This window comes from Lucilia cuprina, chromosome 4 (genome assembly GCF_022045245.1).
Source record: "Lucilia cuprina isolate Lc7/37 chromosome 4, ASM2204524v1, whole genome shotgun sequence".
Classification (NCBI taxonomy): domain Eukaryota; kingdom Metazoa; phylum Arthropoda; class Insecta; order Diptera; family Calliphoridae; genus Lucilia; species Lucilia cuprina.
Genome location: NC_060952.1, coordinates 5,629,229 through 5,655,667, shown reverse-complemented (window position 1 = coordinate 5,655,667; position 26,439 = coordinate 5,629,229). Strand labels below are relative to the sequence as shown.

The following is a 26,439-nucleotide window of genomic DNA, read 5'->3' as shown; positions in this document are numbered from 1 at the left end:
ATATATTTTTGTGTTTTTAGGAACGATTTTTTATTGGAAATTTAAATTTTAAGTGAAAACGCAATTATATATAGAAAAAATATACTTTTAATGTAATCTAAATGTTTTTGCTTAACAAATTAGTTCAAAATTTATATTTAACAACGTTAAATAAATGATGATGTGGGTATAAACTGGAAAAATCTAGTATTAAACATTACTGTCATTTTAAGATCAACGTCTTTACCTTTAAATAAATTGACAATTTAAGCTTTAATTCCTTTTACAGGCTTTTTTAAAACCATTTTAACTAACAAGGAAAATTTAACAAAATCTCAGATTTCAGTTTTTTCTTAAATTTTTGCATTAAATTTAACATTTTCTATAGAAAGTCGCCTGAAGAATATGTCACATGAATTCCATACAAAACCTTTGTATTGCTAAGAAAAGCCCATATAAGTGTCTTAAACGAAAAAAAAATCACACAAAACCCCAAAAATGCCCAAAAACCTTTAATACAAACAAAAACCAACGAACGAAGGATGGTTGAGTGATTTAATATTTGTTTGTATTGTGTTAGCTTTTTGGCTTTTAATAAACATAAAGAAGGTCCTTTTTGTTGTTGTTGTTGTTGTATGTACAAATGTATATAATCATTTTCTTCCTTGCTGTTCATTACGTTTAAATGTATGCATGAATATAGATTTACCTTGCAGAATTGCTGCTGCTTGGTAGGTTGGCAGTTTGTTTCAATGTTGCCTTTGCTAAGTTGTTTGATAATGTTGTCATCATTATCAACATCATTGGGTTATGGAACATGAAACGCACTGATTGTAGCCCACTCATCTACCAACTATTCCAATGTCACCATCAAAATTGTCGTCATCTCTAATAAAAAAGACAGGCAAGAACAGAAGCAGGAGAGAAGAATAACGACAGCATTATTAACATCATTATTATTATCATTATCATTGTTACAGTGATTACGAAAGCAACCGAAAAAAAACTCACACCTAACATATTAGGGTGTTTTGTTTGAATGTTACGCCGAATCTTATACACTCACCATCGAAAGATGTTTATCATATAGCGACACTAGATTGTCTTATAATAATAACGACCCAGAATACATATGGACCGAACTCTTAAGCATTCGGGAGAGTGTCTGCCTAGTTTATATTACAGCGGAAGGCAGAGAGTAAATATATTGTTCTCTGACTGGTTTGGTTTGTTTTTTAGAGAGAGAATACGTATAGTAGAAAAAAGAGTACAAAGCAGTTCATTTGAGAGCTCATTGTGTTTCGCTGTTTTAGTATCGAATAAGTGCATTTCTTTTTTCTCATGGTGTCTAGGGTTATAAACATTAAAGACATATTCACAAAAGAACCTTCTGTGAAGGCTAGAGTTTAATGAGGGCAAATTTTCAATACCAAGTAAACTACAGTAATATTATTATCTCTATCTGCTCCAGCTTAGACGCCATTGTGTTTTCAACAGATATGGATAGATCGTCTTATTATGAAGACCCAGATATGTACCGATTTTTTTAGTATTCGAATGATGAATTACTAATTAATTTCTCTTAATATCGTGAGAGATATTTGCTAACTAAGATCATTTCTGGAGCGATCCTATAATATAGGTTAGATAGTTTTAACTATATACCATCTACTTTGAGGTGATATTCTGGGTGGGACACTTTAGGAGGGGTTAACCGATTTTCAATACTAACTACACCGTAACAATAATGTGCAAAATTTCAGATATCTATTTATGTTTTCAACTATATATAAGCGGACAAGGCTAGAGGATCTTAAAATCAAACAACAAGAATATATACGTTTTTGTTGGGCTTCTAAAACATAGTGCCATATGTTACAAACTCATTGAAAAAATAATAATAACCGCAACATTTTTGAAGGTGAATCTAAAAACAAGAAGCCAGGTCCTGTTATATAATTTTGGACATATTTTCTTTGACTTGTTTGTCATAAAGAGTCTTTCGACAAGAAGTGTAAGCGTTATAGAACAATTTAAAAAAATTCTTTGTGTAATAATATTTTGTTTTATAAATTCTTAATATCGCCTCTCATTAAAACTTAAATCTCTTCAAATCTGTTTATATATTCGTTTTCAAAATTGTCTTTCCTAATTGACCGAGATTTTCAAGGTTTTTCTATAACAATTTCCACCTCTTTTTGTAATTACATTCTACACAAAGAAAATATAAAACATTCATTATATTCAAAGTACAAAATGTACAATTTCTAAAATTTTTCTAGCTACACACCAAAAAACACACATACACACACTTTCACAAGACATACCAAAATGTACATGTAGCTATTTAGTGAACAGCAGAGATACACAGAATGATATACATGATTTAGATAGAATAATGAAAACAAAAACAACAACAACAACAACAAATATTTAAGTAAAAGAAAATTCTCTGCGGAGCCACAAAAATGTTAATTAACAGTTAAAATGAAAAATTAATTTGCTGACTGTTGCAATTTATGAAATATTAACAACAACAAGAATGAACAACTAACAAAGAAAAACAAACTTAAAACAATAGAAAAGCTCACACACACACACACAAACAGGCCAGCCCCTAAATATCAACCAAAAAAAAAAAACAAATCTAATAAAATAAAAGCAACAACAAGAAGAAAATATAAAAATGTATCTTTAGCTCTGTGTAATTTTAACAACTAAAACAAACAAAACAAAAGATTACCAAGTCCTGTACACTAGAGTAAACGCATTAAAGTACACATGAATAGAATATTTAATATACATATGTACTTACATATGTATTAAATGTATTTATATGTATGTACATACATATATGTGTATACTTATGTGCATATGTATTTACATAAATTTCTAAAATGTGACTAATACAATTACACGAAAGATAACTTTATAGTCCGTAAAAGAGTAGAGACTATAAACATCTAATCTTGTCTTCAAACAGTACCGTTACATAAAATTAGTATCTGTATATAAATAATATTTTTTATTACTATTTACACGAGTACATGTTGTAAAAATGTTTGTTTTAAATCTATAATTAATTAAAATTCTTAAAAATAATATAATACATTTAACTCTTTTACGTATACGGGACACCATTGCCCCAAGTTTTTTTTACATTTTTCACAATAACGCTTCTTCTTCGATGGTTATCCTTCGAAAAAAAAACTTTTTACGCTTTTTCATCAAAATTCATAAATATATGTCAAAATAATTTGGGTGTTGTGCGTGAAAGGGTTAAGGAAGTAAAGCATCTAAAATAGTTACTTTCAAATATAAATGATGCTATCATAAAGTTTAAAGTAATCAATATAACGTAACCACCAGATGGGTTTATTTAATGTTTATGTATAGGTACAATACTGCTTTGGAATCTTTTACCTTTTCTTAGAATTTTGTAAATTTTCTATTCTTTTTACAAGTGAATTTCTAATGTAAGGACTAACCTATGGACCACATTTGGACCACTCTATTGACTAGCCTATGGACTAATCTATTAAATGTCGTATGATATAGTCTATTGACTAGCCGGTGGTCTAGTTTAATTGTTAGTTTATTAACTAGACTATGGATAAGTCCATTTACTGATCATTTGACTAGCCTATGAAATAGTCTTTGGCTAGCCTATGGATTAGTCCATTGACTAGCCTATGGATTGGTCTATTTAGTTTGGTTTGGACTGGTCTATGGGCTACTCTATTGACCATCCTATAGACTACTCTGTTGACTAGACTTTTGACTTGGTTTGGACTGATCTAGTGTTTTGGTTAGCCTATGGAGTAGTCTATTGACTACCCAATATTTACTAGTCTATTGACTAACCTATGGTCTTGTATAGTGAATAGCTTATTCACTAAGCTATTGACTACTCTATGGACTAGTTCATTGACTAGCTTATGGACTAGCCTATTTACTACACTTTTGTGTAGCTTGTGGTTTTGTCTATTGACTAGCATATAAACTAGTTTGTAGAGTTCTATATATCGACTTTCGAACTCGAAGTCGACTATTTTGTTCAAAAAAATCGATAACTCGATTATTGTCTGTGAAAACAGTCGAAAAGTCGGAAAAAGTCGAAAATAGTCGAACAGTCAAAAATATTCGAAAAGTCGAAAATAGTCCAAAGTCGGAAAAAGTCGAAAAAAGTCGAATAAAGTCGAAAAAAGTCGGAAAAAGTCGAAAGAAGACAAAAAGTCTAAAAATCGAAAAAAGGTCGAAAATAGTCAAAATGTCGGATAAAGTCGAAAATAGTCACAAAGTCACAAATAATCGAAAAGTCAGAAAAAGTCGAAAAGTGTCAAAGAGTAGACTATTTACAAAATATTAGAAGACGAAAAGTCGACTTTTAACTGACTGAAAAAGTCGAAAAATCGACTTTGCATGAAATGCAAAAAGTCGAAAAATATTCTTTTAACTAAATGCAAAAAGTCGAAAATTCGACTTTTCGTTCTAACTATAGAACCCTACTAGTTTGTATCCTAAGGACTAAATTGTAAAATAATCTAGCGACCAGCCTGTGGAACTAGCCTGTGACTAGCTTAGTCAAAATACTATTCCACAGTCAGACTGGTCTATTTACTGTCTTCTTGACTAATCTATTGTCAATCCAGTCCATAGGATCATTACTTAGTAGCCTATAGTCTACAAGCTATATAACCAGCTTATAGACTAGTCTTCTGACTACTGGCTAGTCTATTGAATACTGACTAGCGTATGGGCTATTCTATTGAATTTTTATTTTGAATAATTTTTGTATTAGTTGATTGTTATGTTTATTGTTATACACTTGTCGTTGAACTAGTCTAAAAATCAATTTATTGACTTATCAGTATGTATCAGATCCGTATATGAGATAGTTGATTGTCCAGTCCATATAGCCTCCGAACAAACAAGTCTATTGACTTGTTGAGTATAGCCAGAAAAACTTCTATTGCTTACTAGACTTTTCAATAATTTTTCTGATTTTGGTAACAAAAGATAAACGAAAACTCTTCTCTATATTAAGAACTATTTTAAAATTGTACATAACAATCAGTGTGAAGTTTTACAATTTAATATTTTAATATTTAATATTAATATTATTTATAAAATTATTTTTTGTAAGAAATTTTTAGACAAAAGTTTTATCCAGCTATTATCTATGTAACAGTCACCCATTAAAATTCACAACATATTAAATAAAATTGATTTAATAAAGATCAATTATGCAATGATTATTAATATATGTTAATCACATTATATGTATTTGTTTCAATAGATAAACTCTATTAAGATTAATCCCTGTATTCATAAAAATGTTAATCGATTATTTGTGGTTTATGAAGCACTTTTTTCATATTATAATAAACCGTCAATAAATTAATTATATCTGCATTGACAATTGTTAATTTTAATTGAAAATTAACGCATTAATAGACAAGATTTTAAAGTGAATGAAGTATCTAAAATCTTTTAAAATAAAAACAGCTTAGAACTATATTTGTTGAGAGAAGTCTAGCTCACCTTTTTCTATTCTAAATTTATTCTTAAATACAAATAATTCCATACCAGAAAGTATGCTACAGTTTTATATTAACTATAAACAGATCTAATTCTTGCATACAATTAAATAAGTTAATTAAAAGTTTCTTTTATAAATTATCAATCGCCCCCAATCGTTTAATATAACAATAGACCATTTAATATATGGGTCGTCTATAACAAACATACGCTACACAACAAAAGAAGAAAATACTATAAATTGTACATATTATTCTTTTCTTTTCAATTTTGTTGTTTTGTTTGTTTATTGTTGTTCATTTGTTTCGAGTTCACTTTTATGTCAAATGAATTACTTATTTTGTGGTAACTCTTTTTATATCCCACATTTTTTTTGCTTAGTTTTCAATTGAATCTTATTGTTTAGCGGCATTAAATAAATTCATGCATTCATACGTACAAGTACAATTTATATTGTATTTGTCTTTTTTGTTGTTTTGTTTGGTAAAACTCCACTGTAAATGATACAAACGGAACATACGATATGCTACTACCATGAAATAGACTAAGGAAGGAGAACAATTAAACAGTGTTCTAGTATTAATCCTTTATTATAATTATTATGTTAATTCTTTTTTAAGATATCAGAATTTTGGTGGCATACCTTTTTAAGATTCGTACTTTAAGCATTTGTAAAATTTAAACACGAAATTACTATATATCTTAAAGATTTGAAAACCCCAAAGAATTGGTTTTGGAGGTAAAAAGTTTAACCCAATCTAAATGATTTTTACCAGTCCTCTTTATTTAGAAACAGAAACACAAAAATTCCATATATTTACATACATATGTATATACCCAAACAAACTTTTAGATTCCAATGTTCATAAACAAAATAGAAAATAAAGAGAAGAGAATCTAGACAAAAAAGGATTTCCTTGTTTAATATCACAAAGTTAAACCAAGTTGCAAAGCCACACATCATCCGCAGATATTTTCAAATGTATTATATACGAATACATACCGGACTAAAACCTGCAGTTGTAAAGGTGACAATTGATAACTGAGAAATGACTAACTGAATATATATTTAGTTCAAATAAAAAAATTTTCGGATCCTTCTCGGAGTATATAGTCTAGTCTATAGTCTAGTCTATAGTCTAGTCTATAGTCTAGTCTATAGTCTAGTCTATAGTCTAGTCTATAGTCTAGTCTATAGTCTAGTCTATAGTCTAGTCTATAGTCTAGTCTATAGTCTAGTCTATAATCTAATCTATAGTCTAGTCTATAATCTAGTCTATAGTCTAGTCTATAGTCTAGTCTATAGTCTAGTCTATAGTTTAGTCTATAGTTAGTCTATAGTGTGGTCTATAGTCTAGTCTATAGTATAGTCTATAGTCTAGTCTATAGTCTATTCTATTGTTTAGACTTAGTTTAGTCTATTACATAGTAATCTACTGTCTAGTCTATAGACTAATTAATAGACTTTAGTTTTATCACACTACAGCTTAAATAAATAATTGCTTTGTTTTTAAAATATATAGGACTTAAAACAAAACACACACTCGTACACAAATGTTTAATATTATACGAGTGTGTTTAAACAAAAATAAATTATGAATATAAAAGATGTATTGTAACATTAGAGCAAAGAGTAAAACAGAGTACTATTTCTAATACTTTTATGAATTTATAAATTCTGTAAAATTTGTTTTAGTTTAGCAATGTATGTTTGCATGTAAGTATATACGTATGTATACATGTTTAATATGTAAATTATTGTTAAATTAACATTCCTTTTTAATATTCGTAAACTCAGTTTGTGAATAAAATTTAGGTTAACTGTTTATGAGATCTTAAGAAAATTGTGGTACTTTCAAAATTTGGAAAATTTTAAAAGTACACTTTTCCTACTATCACATTTTGTACCTCTCATTCCACACATACCGTAATGAACACCTTTTACAACTATGTATGTATATATCACTATAATAAATAGCTGTAGATCTTAATGTTGAATGTTCATTTATATTTATAAAATAATTAAGAGGAATTATAATGTTGTTGATGATGATGTTGTTGATTAAGTAGCTAAAGTTAAGTGTCAGATGAATGTATTCGCCAATAGGATTATAACACCCAGCTACATATACAAACACCTTTATATATACATATTAGTGTTCACCAGAATCCTTAAACAGTCGCACCCACAAGACACACATAAATATGAGAAATCTTTAGAAGGATGGTGATTCATAAGAAAACTTTGTAGTGCAGAGAACTCTGAATGTTTGAAAAGCTTAATGTGAAAATAGGACATTACTAAAACATGAGTGGAAGTACTAAAGTTGAGATTATGATTTTAGTATGTAAATTGAAGTTCAGGAGAACAATAGAAAATTAATTTTAATTAATTTAAAAATCTTTGCATGACTAGCCTATGACAAGGATATGACTAGAATATGACTAGACTGTGACTAGACTAGGAATAGACTAGGTATAGACTATGACTAGACTATGACTAGACTATGACTAGACTATGACTAGACTATGACTAGACTATGATTAGACTATGACTAGACTATGACTAGACTATGACTAGACTATGACTAGACTATGACTAGACTATGACTAGACTATGACTAGACTATGACTAGACTATGACTAGACTATGACTAGACTATGACAATTTTGAGTATGACTATGACCAAAACTCTTTCTTACGATTTCATTCCTTCAAATATTACAAACCAATTGCAAAAACATGCCGCCATTACTGTTGTTGCCATAAAGAAACTGTAATTTTATTTTACTCTCATTCATTCTACTATTTTGCATTTAACAAAAAAACAAATATGATGATAAAGTTACTGCTGATGAAGTTTTTTTTTTAATTTTTGTTGCCGTGCCGTTTTCGAGCTCGTTGTTGTAATGAGATGCTGTTTTATATGAAAATGTGTACGAGTAATTTTAATAATATTTATTTCTTCTCTTAGCAATGCAAAATTATGATGTAGCAAAACAACAACAACACTAACGAAATTATAAATACTACTCTTTTGCAACCAATATTCCAAGAAAGAAAATTATAGGCTTCGACAACGTACCTAAGAGCACAACAGCAATACAGTTTGAGGCATGAATGTTGTGTATGTAGTACGTTTATAATCCATGGATTATTAAATGATAAACAACGTTTATTAAGTTGTTGCGTTAGCATAGGCTTACGTTGATTTTAGTTCGACTGTTTGGTTGCAAGAGGCATATTTTCATTATTTATGCCGTGTTATGTTGCCGCTAAATAAAATAATTTGATCTAAAACTAAAATCAATACTAATTATTTTTGAAAATTGGAATTGAAATTGAATTTTGTCATTTTAACACAAGGATGATAAAATTATTGAACTAAAAACAATGCATGTAATCGTTTAAGAAGAAGAATTGAGGGGTTTGGGTGATATGTGAAAGTAAATGTAAGAAAATTTAAAATGAGTGCGTTATTAGTAAGTTAGTTAGTTAGTTAGTTAGTTTCCCACCAAAAAATAGTATTACGTTTCCAATTGTTTTTAGGTATTCATGTGGTATGAGTAATATTTTTCTGCATTACAGTATTACTCATACCACCCTTAGGCCTTTGAAAATTAAAATATTCAAATTTTTTGTTTTTTCGAACTTGATCCGGTGCAATAACAAAAACCATATTTTTCTTTCTTCATACAATATTTGCATTCATCTAAGGATCACCAGTAATGATCCACTTTTTGTCAAAGGGTTTTCTAGCCCGTCCTCTGACATGGGGTCAAAGTATTATTTCAACTATTTAGTATTTATAATAAATCTATTGTTAGCTTGAATGAGTACATTTTCTGTAACGCTGTTTGATTAAGTAATTTTTACCACTACAGCTTCGTTTTGTTTAAATAATTTCATGCCTCAGGCTCTATGTGAGAAACTCTTTTATGTGTGTTTTTCTTTTTTTTTATTTTGTCGCAATGAATAAATGAATGAGTATATGGATGAATTGAATAAATGGATAGTAAAATAGAGTAAAGTATTGGTTAAATGTAACGACAGCAGCCATTGACATCCGTTACATTAGATAGCAGCTTTTTTATGGCAGGTTGCTTTTTCAATTTTTTTTTTTTTTTACAAACATGTTCCTTTTTTATTACTTTTTGTTGTTATTGTCAATGCTGCCGTTCTGTTCTGTTTTTTTTTTTTCTTTTTTTGTTTACTTGTGAGGTGATAACGTTACGTAACAAAAACAACAACAAAAGGTAAAACGTTCATGCGGTTTTTCTGGGCAAACATTATAAAAGCGACAATATAGACAACGATGGTATGTGATGTGTTGCGATACGATACATGCAGCATCACAATAACAACATATTAGACTTTCTTTTGTATCCTTAAACAAACAAACGTACACTCGCACACACACACCTTCTATGCAGGAAAGATTGATGGTTTCAAGGGTGTGGAAAAGTGTATATGTATGTGTATCAGTGTTAATATATTGTATACATGAGAGTAATGTTAACTACCTTTGAAATATTCATACAAACACAGAAACGTACAAACACACCTGTGTTTGTTTGTATACATTTACATACAGACAATCATTCTATAACACAATAAAGCAATTTCACTATTCATACATGCATAAAGTCACGTGTGTATTGTAAGAATATTCAGCACAGTGACTCCAAATGATATGGAATGATCCTAAAATACCAATGTACATATTTTGAATTTTTTTGCTTATATAGAAATCAGTCGACCTAAGAGTTTTAAATAAGTTGTGTTTATCTGATATTGAATTGAAAAATTTGCTTAAATTTATTTTTTATAATTTGTTAAATGGTTCCACTGTGCTGTATGCTGTAGCGCGATAAAGTTTGAAACCGAGTTGTAAGGATGCTTGTAAGGATGGTGTTAATGATGTAACCCCAAGTGAATGATGGGATGTTGAAAGAAAAAAACACAAAAACAACATCTTTTTGACGTTTTTTTAACGTCTTTTTTCAATATTGATTGTGTTTACAGAAAAAACAGTTTATTAAAATGAGCTCAGGTATATTTCCGTATGTGTACAATTTACAAATACACACAGATACACATTAACACCAAAACACTCGAACATACGTAGCAAGATTGGTTTTGATTGGAGGTGTGGATGTAGGTGTGTGTGTGTTTTATTTAGTTGGTTAATGATGAGTTGATGGCCTGTTATCTCTTTGCCGTCTTTGAAGCCACCCTTCAGTCGTTCAAATACAGAATGAATAGTTATGAATAATTTTAAGTACATATATGAATGTATATGTTGATGTTACAATAAATACCCGGATACATAAGTATTTAATAACTAATACATTCAGATACACATGTATATATGTATCTCTTAATTACATTAAGAGTGGCATAAATCAAAATTCGAATTTCATATAATTTTATCTATTTGCAAAAATCTTAATGAGATTTTTTATTTGATTTACTAAATTTATGCCAAGTTTATATTGTAAAAAAATACAATTTTAATTTCTTTAGGATATTGTAAAATAACTTAAATGTTAATTTATTTCTAAAGTAGGTTTTAAGACTTACGAAGTTTTTCAAATTAATACAAACATTTGTGTGTTTGATTGTAGGTAATATCAGTGTGATTGAAGGTAATATAATGAATAACATTATCGTCCAGGTTTTAGTTGACAACTTGATATGATTAACACGAAATTGAAAACCACTTTTCCGAAAATCCACAAATGATTATTAATATATTCGTGTTTTTTTCCTCTTTAAAGTATGATTAATTGAAACATGTCAATAATCCCTATTTCAAATTCATAATATTCAATTTGTTCTTGCGGAATAAGTAACGAATACTAGGTGTTGTATGAGCAATTTTATTGTATGTGTTTAGAAAAATATTACTCATACCATCCGTTGTTGTGGAAATATAAGTTTCCACAATAAATGTATTTTAAAGGATAGGAAAATTATATTGTGAAACAAACTTATATATACACTTTTTACAACCCCCGCCCCCGGGTTCATGAACGGCCTTATCATGGTGTTATCTTGGTTAGTATACTTATAAACTGGTGATGAACCAATGTCTTCTGGGTCCTTCCTTGGAATGACTTGGCAGGGAGAAGCACACAATATGGTACCAATTGAACCAGTAGCCCGCAGAATTTGTAGAGGGGAGAGTTTCGCACTTTGTCTTATTTACTTTATTGAAATTGCGAAAGATAATGCCGGTTTAAAGACAAATACACGGTAACGCCTATAATTCGGGATAAGTTTGATGCTGTTTATCTATCCAAGTATCTATCTATCTATCTATCTATCTATATATCTACCTATCTATCTATCTATCTATCTATCTATCTATCTATCTATCTATCTATCTATCTATTTATCTATCTATCTATCTATCTATCTATCTATTTATCTATCTATCTATCAGGCAGGAAATATTTACTTAAATCCATCAAAGCAAAATAGTAATCAATCTTTTTACACAAAATCCAAAATTAAGATTTCTCTAAAGCCTAACAGGGAAATGATTAAACTAATTAATTATCCTACAATTAATGATTTATTAAAAAATAATTGTACAGATTTATAAAGAAATAAACAATTTAAAATGTCTGATAAGGAAAGCTCAAAATAAGTATTTGTATATGCAAATTAATGCAAACCTTTGGTTTTATTTAAAATCTCTAACAAATTGTAGTATATAAATATAAAAGATAAAGAATCATCTGCAATTATGAAAAATAACATTCTATATAAATGTTTTTTTTACCTTATATATGGGTATAAAAAAGTTTTGTTCAAAAGCAAAAAAGGCTCGTTCATTCACACACTACTTCACTCAGTCGTTCATTCATTCATTCAGTCATTTGTTTATGCAACAAAAGTTCTAAAGAAGAGAGAACACCAGCCAGAATCAGGTTTGTTTAATTTAGCGTATTCACATGAGCATGAGGGGCGCTCATACAAGTATTTTACTTATTTCAAAAACATTTTCATATAAAAAAAATTGTATATAAAAAATAATAAAAAAGTTGTGGTAGTATTTTAAACAAACAATTGTTTTTTTCTTTTGCTCGAAAGTTATTTTTTAATAACAAAAGTATTGAAGTGCCTGCTCATATGATTGTAAGGATGAATATAATAATGATGTAGAAGCTGCTGATGCGTTTATATGTGTTGCGTTTGTTGCCCTAATTACTGTTATAGCCCGCAGACAGATATGATATGTTTCATTTTATTTTTTACATAAAATGGTTAAATAAACGAAAAACGATTACCCAGATTTTTAAGTAATTAGAGTTTTTTATTTTTTTGCTTTAAAAAGGTAAATATAAACATTTAGGAGAGTGAAGTATTTTTAAGCAAAGTTTTGACAAACAAATATGTTTAGTTTGAAGAATGTGAAAAAAATAAAAAAATACTTGGTTTCAAGTGAATATGTATAATGGTTTGTTCTAATTTAGTTTAAGTTTTTAGTTGAGTTTTTAAGGCTTTTAAGGTTAGAAGGACCATACAAATTGTATAATGAGAACATTTGAATTTGTATGAATATATATATCTCAGCAAAATATAGAACTTTTTAAAAATATGTGGGGAATTTGAAAAATGAAGAAATAAATTTATAAAGTTTCCTTTTAAAACGCAAACTTATGTTTATGGGAGCTAGAGATTCAAATATGCTGCCATATTCGTGATACTTCCTAAACGCATTACAACGTTAAAGATAATTTTTTTTAAAGTTTAAATAAAGAGCGGACTGATATTGACCATTTCAAATATCTAACAACCCTTGTCAAAAGGAGATGTTTAATACTTTTCCCATCCCATACCCAGCCTAATCACGTTACTTAAACAAACACCATACATTTATCAAGAAATAATAACATAAGTTCATAGCCTTTCCTAATAATGGTTCCATATCAAGAAATAATAACATAAGTTCATAGCCTTTCCTAATAATGGTTCCATATCCATATCCAGTTTGACCAAGAGTCAATGCATCCGAAAATTACAGAGATTTCCCTTTAGGCCTAACCACCTCCGGGTTAGTGTTCTAGTCTAGTAGACCGGAGGTGGTGGGTTCGATTCCCACCTGAGGCACTGGATAAGGAGTGCACAACAGGCCCGATAGAGGCCTAGGTGTTTTTTTCGGATTTTATGTATATACTTCCTTCCTTGGAACTAACTAACTAACTAGGCCCAACGACCTGGTTGGCTTTATTTCGTCTTTCATCACCTATAAACTCTTTGTTAACGAGGATGAAGACAATCGTCACTTTAGTATCCTCTTTGTAGATAATAGAGTGGACACTTGAAAAACAAACTTAAGCTTTTTGCTGTCTCTTTGTAATCTACATGGTGACGATTGATAAACTCGTAGAACAAGTTCATATTAAAAAAGCTAGACACCTGGATGCTGGTTAAATATTAAGGACTGTCCAACCGAACTGCTGGGATATGTAAGTAATACATACATTCATATGTATATGTGTATATTTATAAAAACACACTTACAATAATTTATTAACACTAACACCATATGTGTAAAGATTTCTAAGGACCATTTTTATAACATAAATAAAATGACAATAAAATAAATTACACAACATTTATTAATAGTTGAGAAACAGAAACAGCTTGTAACGGCCAACAACTCAAAAAACGTTTAATACATCGTTATCGGCAACATCAACCAACATAAACAAATTTACAAAACAAAATGATGGTCATTTTAAGCTAAAAACAAACAATAAATGACTTTTCTTTACACTACTTCAAAGTTCATATTTGTATCCTTATTCAAGTTGGAAAAAGAACAGAACAGAACAGATGAAAATAATATGGTTTCAGTTAAAATGATTGAAATTGAAAATTTTTCCAATATGCAAACAATCGAAAAATCGAGCAAACAACAATAAGCCAATAATTGAGTCTTTGTTTATACAATAAGTGTTGATTTTTCGTACGTTTTTATTTTCTCCACAATATCCCAAAAATAACAAACAAATTTTGTTGGATTTGAGCAGCCCTCCATACACCCTCTTTCCATAGCAGTTAATGTATGCGAAAGTTTTTTCATTTACAGTTTTATGTTTTTGGATATTATTCGTTTTTGTTTTAATTTTGTTGCTGATTGCAATACGAGTGGGAAACTATAGAACCCATTTATTGGGGAAATATTTACAACTTTATGAAGTTGTTTTTTGTTTGCACATACATACCTACCAAAAAGAGTGAATGGTCATGGGTAAACAATAGTGTAAACATCACAAGAGATGTGAACAAAACATCATCTAATATGATGACCACAAGCCAACAAAACAAACAATCGGTTAGTAGAACAGCAACAGCATCAACATCAGCATGAGCATTGAAAGCAACAGCCACCAACTAACTAACCAGTGTCAATGGGATTTTAAGCACATTTAAAGTGTTACAACATTATACTATTTTAATTTGGTTTGGTATGGAACCGTTTGAACAACTTAAGTTAAGATGAAACATTATTTCAATATTTTAGCAGTATCATTGTTTTTGTTGTAGTTGTAGCTGCTGTTGTCAGAATTATTTCTATATTTTTTTGTTTCTGTTTTTGATGCTGGTGTTCTTGGTGATTATTGTTTTATTTCTTTATATTTTATTTTTTTCGCATTCACAAACACACATATTTCAACTCATACACACTCTTATTGATACAATAAGGGTTTGTCTTTACAGGTTGTAATGTATTAAATCGCACAATTTTTCTAGAAGGATTATCTGAAAGCCTGATTGTTACTGTATCTTTTCTACGAAATAATAATAGGATTAAAATTAATTTGAATCTTTAAATGATTGTTTCAAATCATAATATGATTATTGCAGATCTTTTACAAATACATTCAACAAAAGCGTTTAAAACTGAAGAATTTATGGTTATTGAAAAGTATAAATTGTTGTTAATAACATAATATGTTTGCATAGTTATCATTACATGATTGTTGAAAAAGAATTGTAATTCTAATAATTGTTAAATTTAAATTATCATAATGATTATGTGATTAAAACTACAATATACATATAGTTGCAATGAACATAGTAAAGTTGTGGTAACTATGTTTAGGGAAGTTAGGGTTAATATTAATTGATTATAAAAGTTTATTTCGAATTTTTAAAAGGGACTTGTGAAAACTTTTCAGTTCAGTTATTAACAGCTAATAGATCTAAGCAGCCATAAACATGAACAAAATTTTCTGTTTGTAATATTTATCATCACACTGTCGCAATATCTTTAATACATGTTTAAGTATATTGAATGAATAAAAAGAACAGTATCTTATACTATTATTGCAGCTCGTTTAGATGGTTGCGGTAAGAATGTGTAATGAAATGTGGCAAAATAAATAAAATAGAAAAAAAGTAATATGAAACAGATCAAGACAAAAAAAAAAAAAAGAATAACTGAAAAAAAACAATAGATGAAAAAGACAAATACATTACGAGAAGGAGTAAATATTATTATTATTACAAACACATATACAATAAACTCTTACACACGAACACACTACATATTAATATAAATAGACAGACAGAAGGATAGACAGACAAATGTACATTCATATGTGTATCTTGTGTAATGGAATTGTTCACATGTAATAGGGCTCAAGTCAACTGTATACAACAATAACAACGATATTAAAAGCAACAACAATTATATTGAAAGAAAAGAAATTTCTTTTGAAATATTTCAAAATACGCTTGTTAAATTTGCTTTTTTTACATTTACACCTTTTTATTTTCTTTATTTGAGACTTAAATTTCAGGAAATACATAAATTTTCAGTTTCAACTTTAAATTAATTTTAACAAAAAACTTTTCAAACTTCAACAAAATTTTGCTTTAAAAAAATATTCTAACTTCAATAATAATTTATAATGTGAAACTAATAATATTATGCTTTATATTATAAAATATTATGAGAGTTCTTCAACTATTGAAGAGTTCTCTTAGTTAAAAAATTAAAAGATATTGGTGCGCAAGTAATTTTAGCAAATTTAAAGCTAACAAACAATATTTACTATAGTTTAAACTTATTCACAAGATACTTAAATAATTTATAAGTATTTTATTTAAAATGTAACAAAAATTTTAATAAAAAATATTTCAATATTTTATCGTTTTTTTATCACTTCATTTCACCCTTTTCGAATATTAAACAATCAAAAACAATAATCTAATCTCTACAACTCATATCCAATTAAATTATGAAATTGATAAACTTTTTCCTGCTCAAAAAGTTTAATAAACTTTTAACAAAAATTTTCAATAGCACATAAATCACTTTTAATAGCAGCTCCTGCTCTTAATTGAGCTTATTAAACATGCAAATTCATGTCAAATTATAATTAATCCAGTTCCCAAAAAAAGTATAATCTCCTATCGAAATTGACCAAATACTTGCACATAACACTCACTGCCTTTAGTTACCTACAAATACTTAATGAAAAACAAAAAAAAAGAAAGGGCTAAAAAAGGGAGTGAGTGAATAAATAAATAATTGAATAGCTTGGCATTATGTTATGAATAATTAACAACAAAAAAAAATAAAAATAAAGGGTCAACACCTGGGTGTACATTTTCTTTTCTTTTTTTTATCGCACTCTACTCATTCATAAAAAAAGTAAATAAACACTATGGCTTTCTACAGATAACATTATTTCACTCTAATGGCAACTTTAGCAATTGTCATGTTATAATTAAGAATATCTGCCATTATTTGTGCCATGTCCTGCTTGCTTCTCTACAAAAGCATTTCTTGTACAAATACAAAAGTATTGAAAAAATCATTTTGACTGACAAGGAGCAGACGTACGTGGTAGAAGCAAGAAAGTTCGAATGTCAAGAAAACTGTATAGAATAAAAAATAGCAAGAAAAATTGTTAAGAAATAAACCAAGCAAAACAATCAATATTGTACGTCTATGATGTGAGCAAGTGTGTGTGTGTGTGAATGTAAGTCTGTATGTCTTTCTTTTTGTCTTCTTGACTTGACTTCAAAGGATAACAAGTGTTTAAATATGTACGCATGGAGTCTAGGTAGTTGGATAATTCTTCATTTTTTTTAAGAAAAAAAGAGCAAAATAGAAGAGCAGAAATATGTTGCACATGAAATTTGACTCACATGTTTAAACCGGCTTACAGTGGGTCCACAAGCACCAAAAAATATTATATTAAAAAATATTACTAGTCTTTTAAAGTGAACTGAACTAGAACTGAACTAGAACTAGAACTGAACTAGAACTGAACTAGAACTGAACTAGAACTGAACTAGAACTGAACTAGAACTGAACTAGAACTGAACTAGAACTGAACTAGAACTGAACTAGAACTGAACTAGAACTGAACTAGAACTGAACTAGAACTGAACTAGAACTGAACTAGAACTGAACTAGAACTGAACTAGAACTGAACTAGAACTGAACTAGAACTAAACTAAACTAAACTGAACTGAACTAGAAGTGAACTGAACTAGAACTGAACTAAAACTAAACGTGAACAGAACTGTAACCAAACTAGAACTAAATAAGATTTCAACTAAAACTTAACAAGAACTATAAAGAAATGAAGATCACTGTGCAAGAAATAAAACCCACACAAACACTCACATTAAGACACAATGTGTTAGAGTCATAAAGTATAAATCGATTTTTATCCATATATGTATAATATTTGTATTTGTTAAACTTACATATGATAGTACAAAAGAGATATATTAAGTTTTTGTGTTATTCTTTCCGAAAAAAAACTATTATTCTACATCAGCCCCTATTCGCCCATTTAAAAACAAGCAACTACTATCAGTATTATTGCAACACAAAATAGGGCAGAGGGGGATTAAGTATGTTAAGCATGTCTTTATATTGGTTACATGTTTTGTAATTCGTTAAGAATCTTAAATATTTTGCTGTTGTAACTTTAACTTTGTCATACATTTTTGTTTTTGCTTACGAGGATTACAAACTAAAAGTACAGAGAAGTTGTCTATTATCGGGTGATTATGAGCAAAACTGTTTGGTTTACAAAAGATTTTGTGTTAAAGGTTTATGATTTGATTTTCAGTTGAGGAAAATTGTTCATCATTGGATTATGAAGTTAAAAAAAAGTTGTTTTTTATTGGTATGAATGTTATGAAATTGCAAGAGGAAAAAGCAAACCACTGTTGACATGTATGACAAATATTTCAGATATAAAATATGTGAAAGTCCTACAAAGATTGGACTTTCTAAAAGGGAATCGTATAGAAACTCAAAATGAAATATCATCAATTAGGTAAAAGTCTGCCATAAAAACTTTAGTAGTTTCAAATTAAATTTAAATAACTTTAAGGTCAACAACTCAAATTCGGATCTAAAATTCTAAAGAAATTCTTAAGTTTTTAATAATTATAATATTCGTTTACCTATTTTTTACAATTTCATTTTCGAAATAGATTTAATTAAGTTTTTCTTTAAAACTATCAAACTCTTCACAACTTAGTCACAATTGATTTAAAGACAAAAGTTTATTTTTAAATTATTTAACTCCAACAGTTACTGTTGATTTAGTTGATTGTGGTAAAAATATTTTAATAAAATCTACTACGCAAATAAATCCAATTATATATTTTTTATTTTATTTTCTTCTACTATTTATTTGCAGTAATTTTATGAAAAATGACTTTAGTAGCAAAAATAAATAGATTTACAAGGTAAATTTATTTATTTGGCCTACAAACAGATAAAACTAAATATTTGTTGTTGCCAGGTTTTTTTATATTCTTTGCTATAATTTAATGAAGAATCTATTTCCTTTTTTTTAGCTACAAGTGGTCCTTCAGACCAAACAACAGCAATCATTCACTTTCTCTCTCTCCATGGTATCCTACAAGCAACCAATATAAAGTCAGCCTTAGTAACATCTTGTATAAAACACTTTTGTTGTTGTAGTTATTTCAATTTTTTTATTTCATTTAAACTTTTTAACTTTTTTATTGTTCGTTTTACTTATTTTTTTATTTCACTCCTATTGCTGCTGCTGTTTCTGTTCTCATGCTTCTCTTTACTTCCTGTTTACACTACATTACCAAGGAATTACACTTACACTCCACTGTACATGTAATGTGGTGCATACAAAAGCAATTTTATTATTATTAAATGTGTTGGTGCATGTAAATGTGTGGCATACACTTAGGTATTGTTAAGACTCTGCTAAACTAAAAGCAGCACAAGGTGGTATTCATGTCACATACAGTTAATGCGGCAGCCACAGACGTTTGCTGCAGCTGTAACTGCATCAAAAACTGTTGCATTTCCTTTGTGTTTATTAAGTTTTATACTTTTTTCTTTGTTAGAATGCTGCAAAGTTTTGCGTTTATTTCTCTCCACTCCGTCTACCCTTAAAGAGAAATATGTATGTCGCTGCAGTGATGAAAAAATAAAGTTTTCATATTGAAAATTTCATTAAACTTTAAAATTTTGCTTTTGTATACAAAAAGGATAACATGCATACACACATAGAAGGTAAACACACTTAACAATAAATAATGTTGCACACTGGCCCATAGTGTGAGAAAAGGAAATATGTATGAATTATTATGATAAAAAATCATTGATATACGAACATCGACTAAAAGCAAACGAATAATTGAAATATAGAAAAAAAAGCATATGAAAAAACCGGGATCTTGTTAAGGATTACAATTGAAGTATAACATAAGGTCCAACGATTGCAGTTTTCACTCAATAAAGTCCGATGATAAAGTATTAATCGAAGAAAGCAATATAAAGACCATAATCGATGGAATAATGTTTTGTTAATACTTCAATTATACATATAAAAACCCATGTGGCACATGTAACGAATCTAAGATCTCTTGAAGATCTGTCATTGAGATTTCGATTATAATATATATAGATAGTTATGATTCAAGCTTTGATCAAAAAAGTCTTATAATTCAAACTTAGATCACTGAAATCTTGCAAAGAAATTACAGTTAAAAAATTAACATAATGATCTACACAGAGGAAAAAAGAAATACACACACCTAGTACCAAATTGACACCACAGTCTTAAGAATTTTTCAATAACATGCGTTGTCAACATACAACGGATTGTTTTTCAATAATGAGTTTACCACGATTGCTAACTTTTAGTCAACAACGAGTGTTGAGTACTTATGTATTTACTTTGACAACGGATGTTATTGAAAAATTATAAACACTTTGTTATCAATTTGGTAACAGGCGTGTACATTTCTTTTTCCATCTGTGTATGAATTCTATTACTTATACCATGTCAAAGCCAACTCTTAAAATTGTGATCTTATGGGGATCTGTGAGTGAAAATAAAATTATTGAAAGGCATACGCTTGTAATAAGGATCCTAAAAAAACGATTGAAACAAGGATCTTGTAAAGGACCACGATTAAAACTTTCTATTTATAAAGTCTTGGTAATCTTATTAAGAACGTCGATTAAAAATTTTCATTGAATTAAGTTTGAAACTGTGAGATCATGCTGACAATTTACAAAACTTCGTTGGAAGGGATTCGCAATTAACCCTTTAAGAGTATAGATTTCTGCATTTTATCCCTCTATCCCACAAAGACCATGCCTTTTTTTAGAGTTAATTCTCCTCAATAAAAGCTTGAAAAAGCATAAATCAAAGTGGTATTTAATAGCTACAAACCGTCAGAGACATCGAAACAAACCACTCGCAAATCATTGAAACTGAACGAAAATCAGAGTCTCTGATGGCTCAATGGCATTTCATCAGAATTTTCACTTTTCTCCATTAAATCCACAGAAAATCCATTTGCCATTGCTAAAAACCAAATTACAATATTGGATATATGTATGTAAATTTTACTTTCGTCTTTAATTTATACACTTTCTTGCCAAAAATCCACCATAGTGCAACAGTAAATAAGAATTTCAAAGAGAATAAATTGACTGGTTGCTTTGGATGTCTGTCAGTTTGACATAGTGACTCACTAACATTTTATAGTCTATTTAAATGTAACCCAAGTGGCCTTGTTCCTCCGACATTTGAGGTGCATTATAGTGGTTACCGCTAGGGATAATACAACTGAATGCTTATTTATCTCAACTTAAAAAAATATATATATACATTCCACAAATATTTACAACTGTTCGACGGTGTTCACAAATGTCTACAATTGTTTTGCTACGACTATGAGGAGCTGTTTTTCATAATAGTATTTCTTAGAATTATTTTTGCTTTTAAGTTTTTTTTATTTTTTTAAATTTCTTTCATTGGTTTATGGTTGATTGAAAAGTGACTGGGATTTTATGGTTTCACAATAAATCCTTATGTAAGTCGTTCCTTAGTTTTTCTTTTGCAAGCATTTTAAGTGGGTTTTGATGTTTTTATTGCAGGAAAATACATGGATAATAAAAACAAAATGCTTTTCAGTTTTTCAACTGCAACTGAGTAAAATTTCCATTGTAGGTTTCAATTTGTAGTTTAAAGGTTGTAAACAGGAAGAAACTCTGCATAGGATTACTAGTATAATACCAATGCCGAGTTGAATGGTTGTTGGTTAGCTGGCAGGCAGGCTGTTAGCAATCTCTAAATTAAAAAAAAGTAATCCTTTAATGGAGTACAGTAACACAAGTAAATTTATGCACTGAATAACTTTAATGAACTACTTAGTGGCGAATTATATTCGAGGAAAACAATTTATTTTAAAATTATATTTATTTAAAAACATCTATTCAATATTTTCTCTTACAGAAATATAATTTTGTTACGAGCAAACTATATTGTGATGGATATGTTGTTAATAATTAAAAAGGATAACAGATAAATCAGAAAATATTACACAAAATGATGAACAGCCAGTTGGCCAATGGTGAACATGAAGTGGAGGAATATGAGGTGGACTCAATAGAGATCAACAATCGTTCAGATCCCATTTACTCCATCAAACCGGATTTTATAACACAATGGTGAGAAAAAATTTAGAAACCAAAAATCTAAAGCTACTAAACTGAAATCTCTTTAACTTTTGTTTTTCTTTTCAAGGCGCTTGAAAAAGGAACGTGAAAATCTTTGCAAATCCATTTACAAACGTTTTGTGGAACATAATGAGTGCAAACGTCTATTGCAAGCGTTTATTGGTGATAATGATGAATTGGAATTGTGGAGTAAACAGGATATTAAACAATTGGTGGCCTATATTAATGAAAGCACAAATGGCACTACAATTGAGGGTAATACATCGAGTGAAGTGGAAGGTCCTGCTTTGGTATTGCCACCCTTTGAACTGTGGCAAACCATAGCGATAGCAGTGTGTTTGGCTATTTGTATCATATTGACAGTGGGTGGTAATATTTTAGTGCTACTGGCCTTCATAGTGGATCGTAATATACGACAGCCCAGTAATTATTTTATAGCTTCCTTGGCTGCCACAGATATGCTGATAGGTAAGTTCATTTTGCCAGTGAAACATTATAAACATTTTCTACAAATTGTTACTTTATTCTTATATTTCCAGGTACCGTTTCCATGCCTTTTTACACGGTCTATGTATTAATGGGCTACTGGGATTTGGGTCCTTTGTTATGTGATCTCTGGCTTTCGGTGGACTATACTGTGTGTTTGGTATCACAATATACGGTGCTGCTGATAACCATAGATCGTTACTGTTCGGTGAAGATAGCCGCCAAATATAGAAGTTGGCGCACCAAACGGCGCGTCATATACATGGTGACAATAACTTGGATAATACCAGCCTTATTATTTTTCATATCCATTTTTGGTTGGGAACATTTCACCGGTAAACGTGACTTGTTGCCCGGTCAATGTGCTGTACAGTTTCTTAAGGATCCTGTATTTAATACAGCCCTTATCATAGGTTACTATTGGACTACACTGATAGTTTTATTTGTGCTCTATGGTGGCATTTATAAAACAGCCTATGAAATGCAGAAACGTAGCGAAGCTAAACAGCGTAAAATGCAATCGATGGTGGCTTTAAGTGCAGGAGCCATGTCCGGTATGGCAGGCCATGCCGCTGGTATAGGTGTTATAGAGGAAAAGATACTTAAAACTAAGGTGGAAATGGCCGGTGGCCAAAATGCAGAAACCGCTGAAATGGTTAAACGTTACAGCGGTTCGGGACAATCGAATCCTTTGGCGCAGGCGGCTGAAATCATTAATGGCGCTTTAGTGGAGGCAGTCAATGAACAACGACTTATATCCGATGCCAAAGGAAAAACAGACTCAAAACCTGATTCGGGAGAAGTGGAGAAGAGTGAACGTTCCAGCAGTCCAGCATTTGATTCGGACGAAGAATCTTCCGTGAATCAGGTACAGCAGTTTATGAATCAACAAAAATTGGCCAATTTGCGCAAACGTTCTTCCATTGGCTTGGTATTCGGAGCCCAGGCAGCTTTAATAGCCACACGTAGTAAAGGTTTGTGTACACCCACCTCCAAATCCAGTGAAGCCATGCCTTTGTCTTCTGGAGCCAATTCTCCCCACCAAAGCCATAAACTAGAGAGAGCACAGAGTAAAGAGGAAATTAGTCGCCATGTAATGGCGGAGAAAACTAAGAGAACCTCCTGTGCTACACTCTCCCAAATCGTTGAAACCGAACGCAAACCCAGTATAGTAGCAACTACTGTACAACCTGAAGACAATTCACCCCTATCTCCTGTCGATTTGGCTCCCATTGATGTACCCCGTGAACAAGTGCAGCATAGTCTGGTACAGGCTATATTACCTCCTCCAGAACAATTCCAATGTGCTTCTTTGTTTTCCGATTGCTCGGAAAATCCCTTCGGAGATCGCAGTAGCAACAGTGAACTCCAACTTACCTACGACATGATGACAAATAATTCCGAAATACGTTATATGGATGAAAGTTCCATAGTCTTACCTTCACCCACAGCAAATGATGGCAGTCAGAGCAGCTCCTATCAACTTCCCAAACAGCCACCATTGAAAAAAATCACAAGTGCCGGCTCTCCTTTGCGTGCCAATCAAATTGCCTGCAGTCCTACACTGCTATCGCAGGCTTTGCAAAAAGCCCAACAGCAGCAACAACTAGAACAGCAAAAATCACAACCTCCCTCGGAACCACCACCACCAACACATCCACCATGTTCCAATAATAACAATAATGCACAAGGTGATTCCCTAACCCTTATATCCACCGAAATCTATTTTGCTCCCAGTTTTGAAAATCCCCCACAAGATGTTGAAATTGAAAAACAATTACTCGTTTCCTATACAGGTTTGGAAGACTTTGAGAAGATACGCCGCGAAAGCTGCATAGATCTCATGATACTACCACATACAGCCAAACTAATTGAGGAAGAGACACAGGTAAGGCGTAGCTCCAGCCCACCCACGGCCGGTACTATGCCCAGTAATGGTAATGCCAAGCAAACTATAACTGCCATTAAAACGGAAACGGCAACACCTACTACCAACACCACTCATACGACTGGTCTCAACAAAAGTCTCGATAAAATTGAAGAACGGGAGACCTCCGATACTACTAATAAAATTGCCTCCACCTCGGGTACAACCAGCTCGGCATCGACCGGTTTACAAAACACTTCGGCGGGGCCGAAACAACAGTCAGGCTCGATGAAGTCACAAAAGAAGTCAACGACGACGTCAATGACTAACACCAATCGCAGTTCCAGCAAAAGAGCCTTCATCCATTCCATAGGCAAACACTTTAAAAGTAAAAAAGCCACCATACCCCTGGTCATAGGCGTGGGTAGACAAAAATCCAAATCCGAAAATCGAGCAAGAAAAGCATTTCGTACTATTTCCTTTATATTGGGTTGTTTTGTGGCCTGTTGGACACCCTATCACGTTTTGGCCCTGGTTGAGGGTTTCTGCCGTAACCCGCCCTGTACAAATGAGCATTTGTATATGTTTTCCTACTTCTTATGCTACGCCAATAGTCCCATGAATCCCTTCTGTTATGCTTTAGCCAATCAACAGTTTAAAAAGACATTTACAAGGATACTTAAGGGCGATTGGCATATGACTTAATTGATGATAATAATATTAATAAATTAATGAAGATAAAACACACAGGCACTCATACACACCCACACATACAGTGTTGAGCAAAAATAATTGAAATAAAGTTTTATTTATGTAAAGTATTTACTTTTAAAGAAAAATTCTAGATTTATTTCACATAATAGTGTTCTTACAGAAAAACTGAGCAGTTAGTTATGGTCGACACTGTATATACAAATAGTGAAACACTTGATAAATAAATTACAACTGAAATGCTGCAAGTCGAAACTTGTAATTTTGTTGCTGGTAATTTGAAGCCACAACAAAACAAAACAAAAAAAATAAAGGTTTTTCAACTGTAATTTAATTTACACTCAATTACACATACATGCATACATATCTACGACTGTGTGTGTCTGACACACACACTCTCAAACATAACAACCAACACTTTTACACTTGGAAATAAATAAATATTTATATATTTATTATATTTATGTTGTATATAGAATAAAAATATTTAATGAAAATATATATAGAGTAGTAGCAAAGTTATTTATTTATTTATCTACTTTTAATTAATTTTTATTTTTTATTAAAGAAAAAAACCAAAAACAAAAATCAAATATCATAAACCAAAAGAAAAAAGAAAACATCAAATAAAATTCAAATATTATTAAAGAAATTGTAGTTGTTAAGAGCAGGTGAAAAAAAAATTATAAAAAAGATAAAATAATTATTTACAAACACACACACACACACATTCTAAAAAACAGGAGGAGACTGTTTTTACCCAAGTATTTTATAAATTTTTGTCTTTTTATTTTATGTTTCTATTTACCAAATAAATGCTAGAAAAACTTAAAAATA

At 30.3% G+C, this 26,439-nt stretch overlaps 1 protein-coding gene across 3 annotated transcripts; it reads left to right on the top strand.

Annotated features, from left to right (window-relative positions):
- The first annotated feature begins 22,316 nt into the window (after window positions 1-22,316).
- On the top strand, window positions 22,317-26,113 carry LOC111676064 (muscarinic acetylcholine receptor gar-2). 3 transcript variants are annotated; one of them, XM_046950472.1, is made up of 4 exons: window positions 22,317-22,529; window positions 22,606-23,006; window positions 23,078-23,998; window positions 24,821-26,113. In XM_046950472.1, exons 1-4 carry the CDS (start codon window positions 22,408-22,410, stop codon window positions 25,594-25,596), a joined length of 2,220 nt encoding a protein of 739 aa, XP_046806428.1. In that variant the 5' UTR covers window positions 22,317-22,407; the 3' UTR covers window positions 25,597-26,113. The 3 variants fall into 3 exon arrangements, with proteins under 3 accessions (XP_046806428.1, XP_046806427.1, XP_023292716.2); XM_046950471.1 differs by having other exon boundaries at window positions 23,078-24,715; XM_023436948.2 differs by having other exon boundaries at window positions 23,078-26,113.
- Window positions 26,114-26,439: the final 326 nt, after the last annotated feature.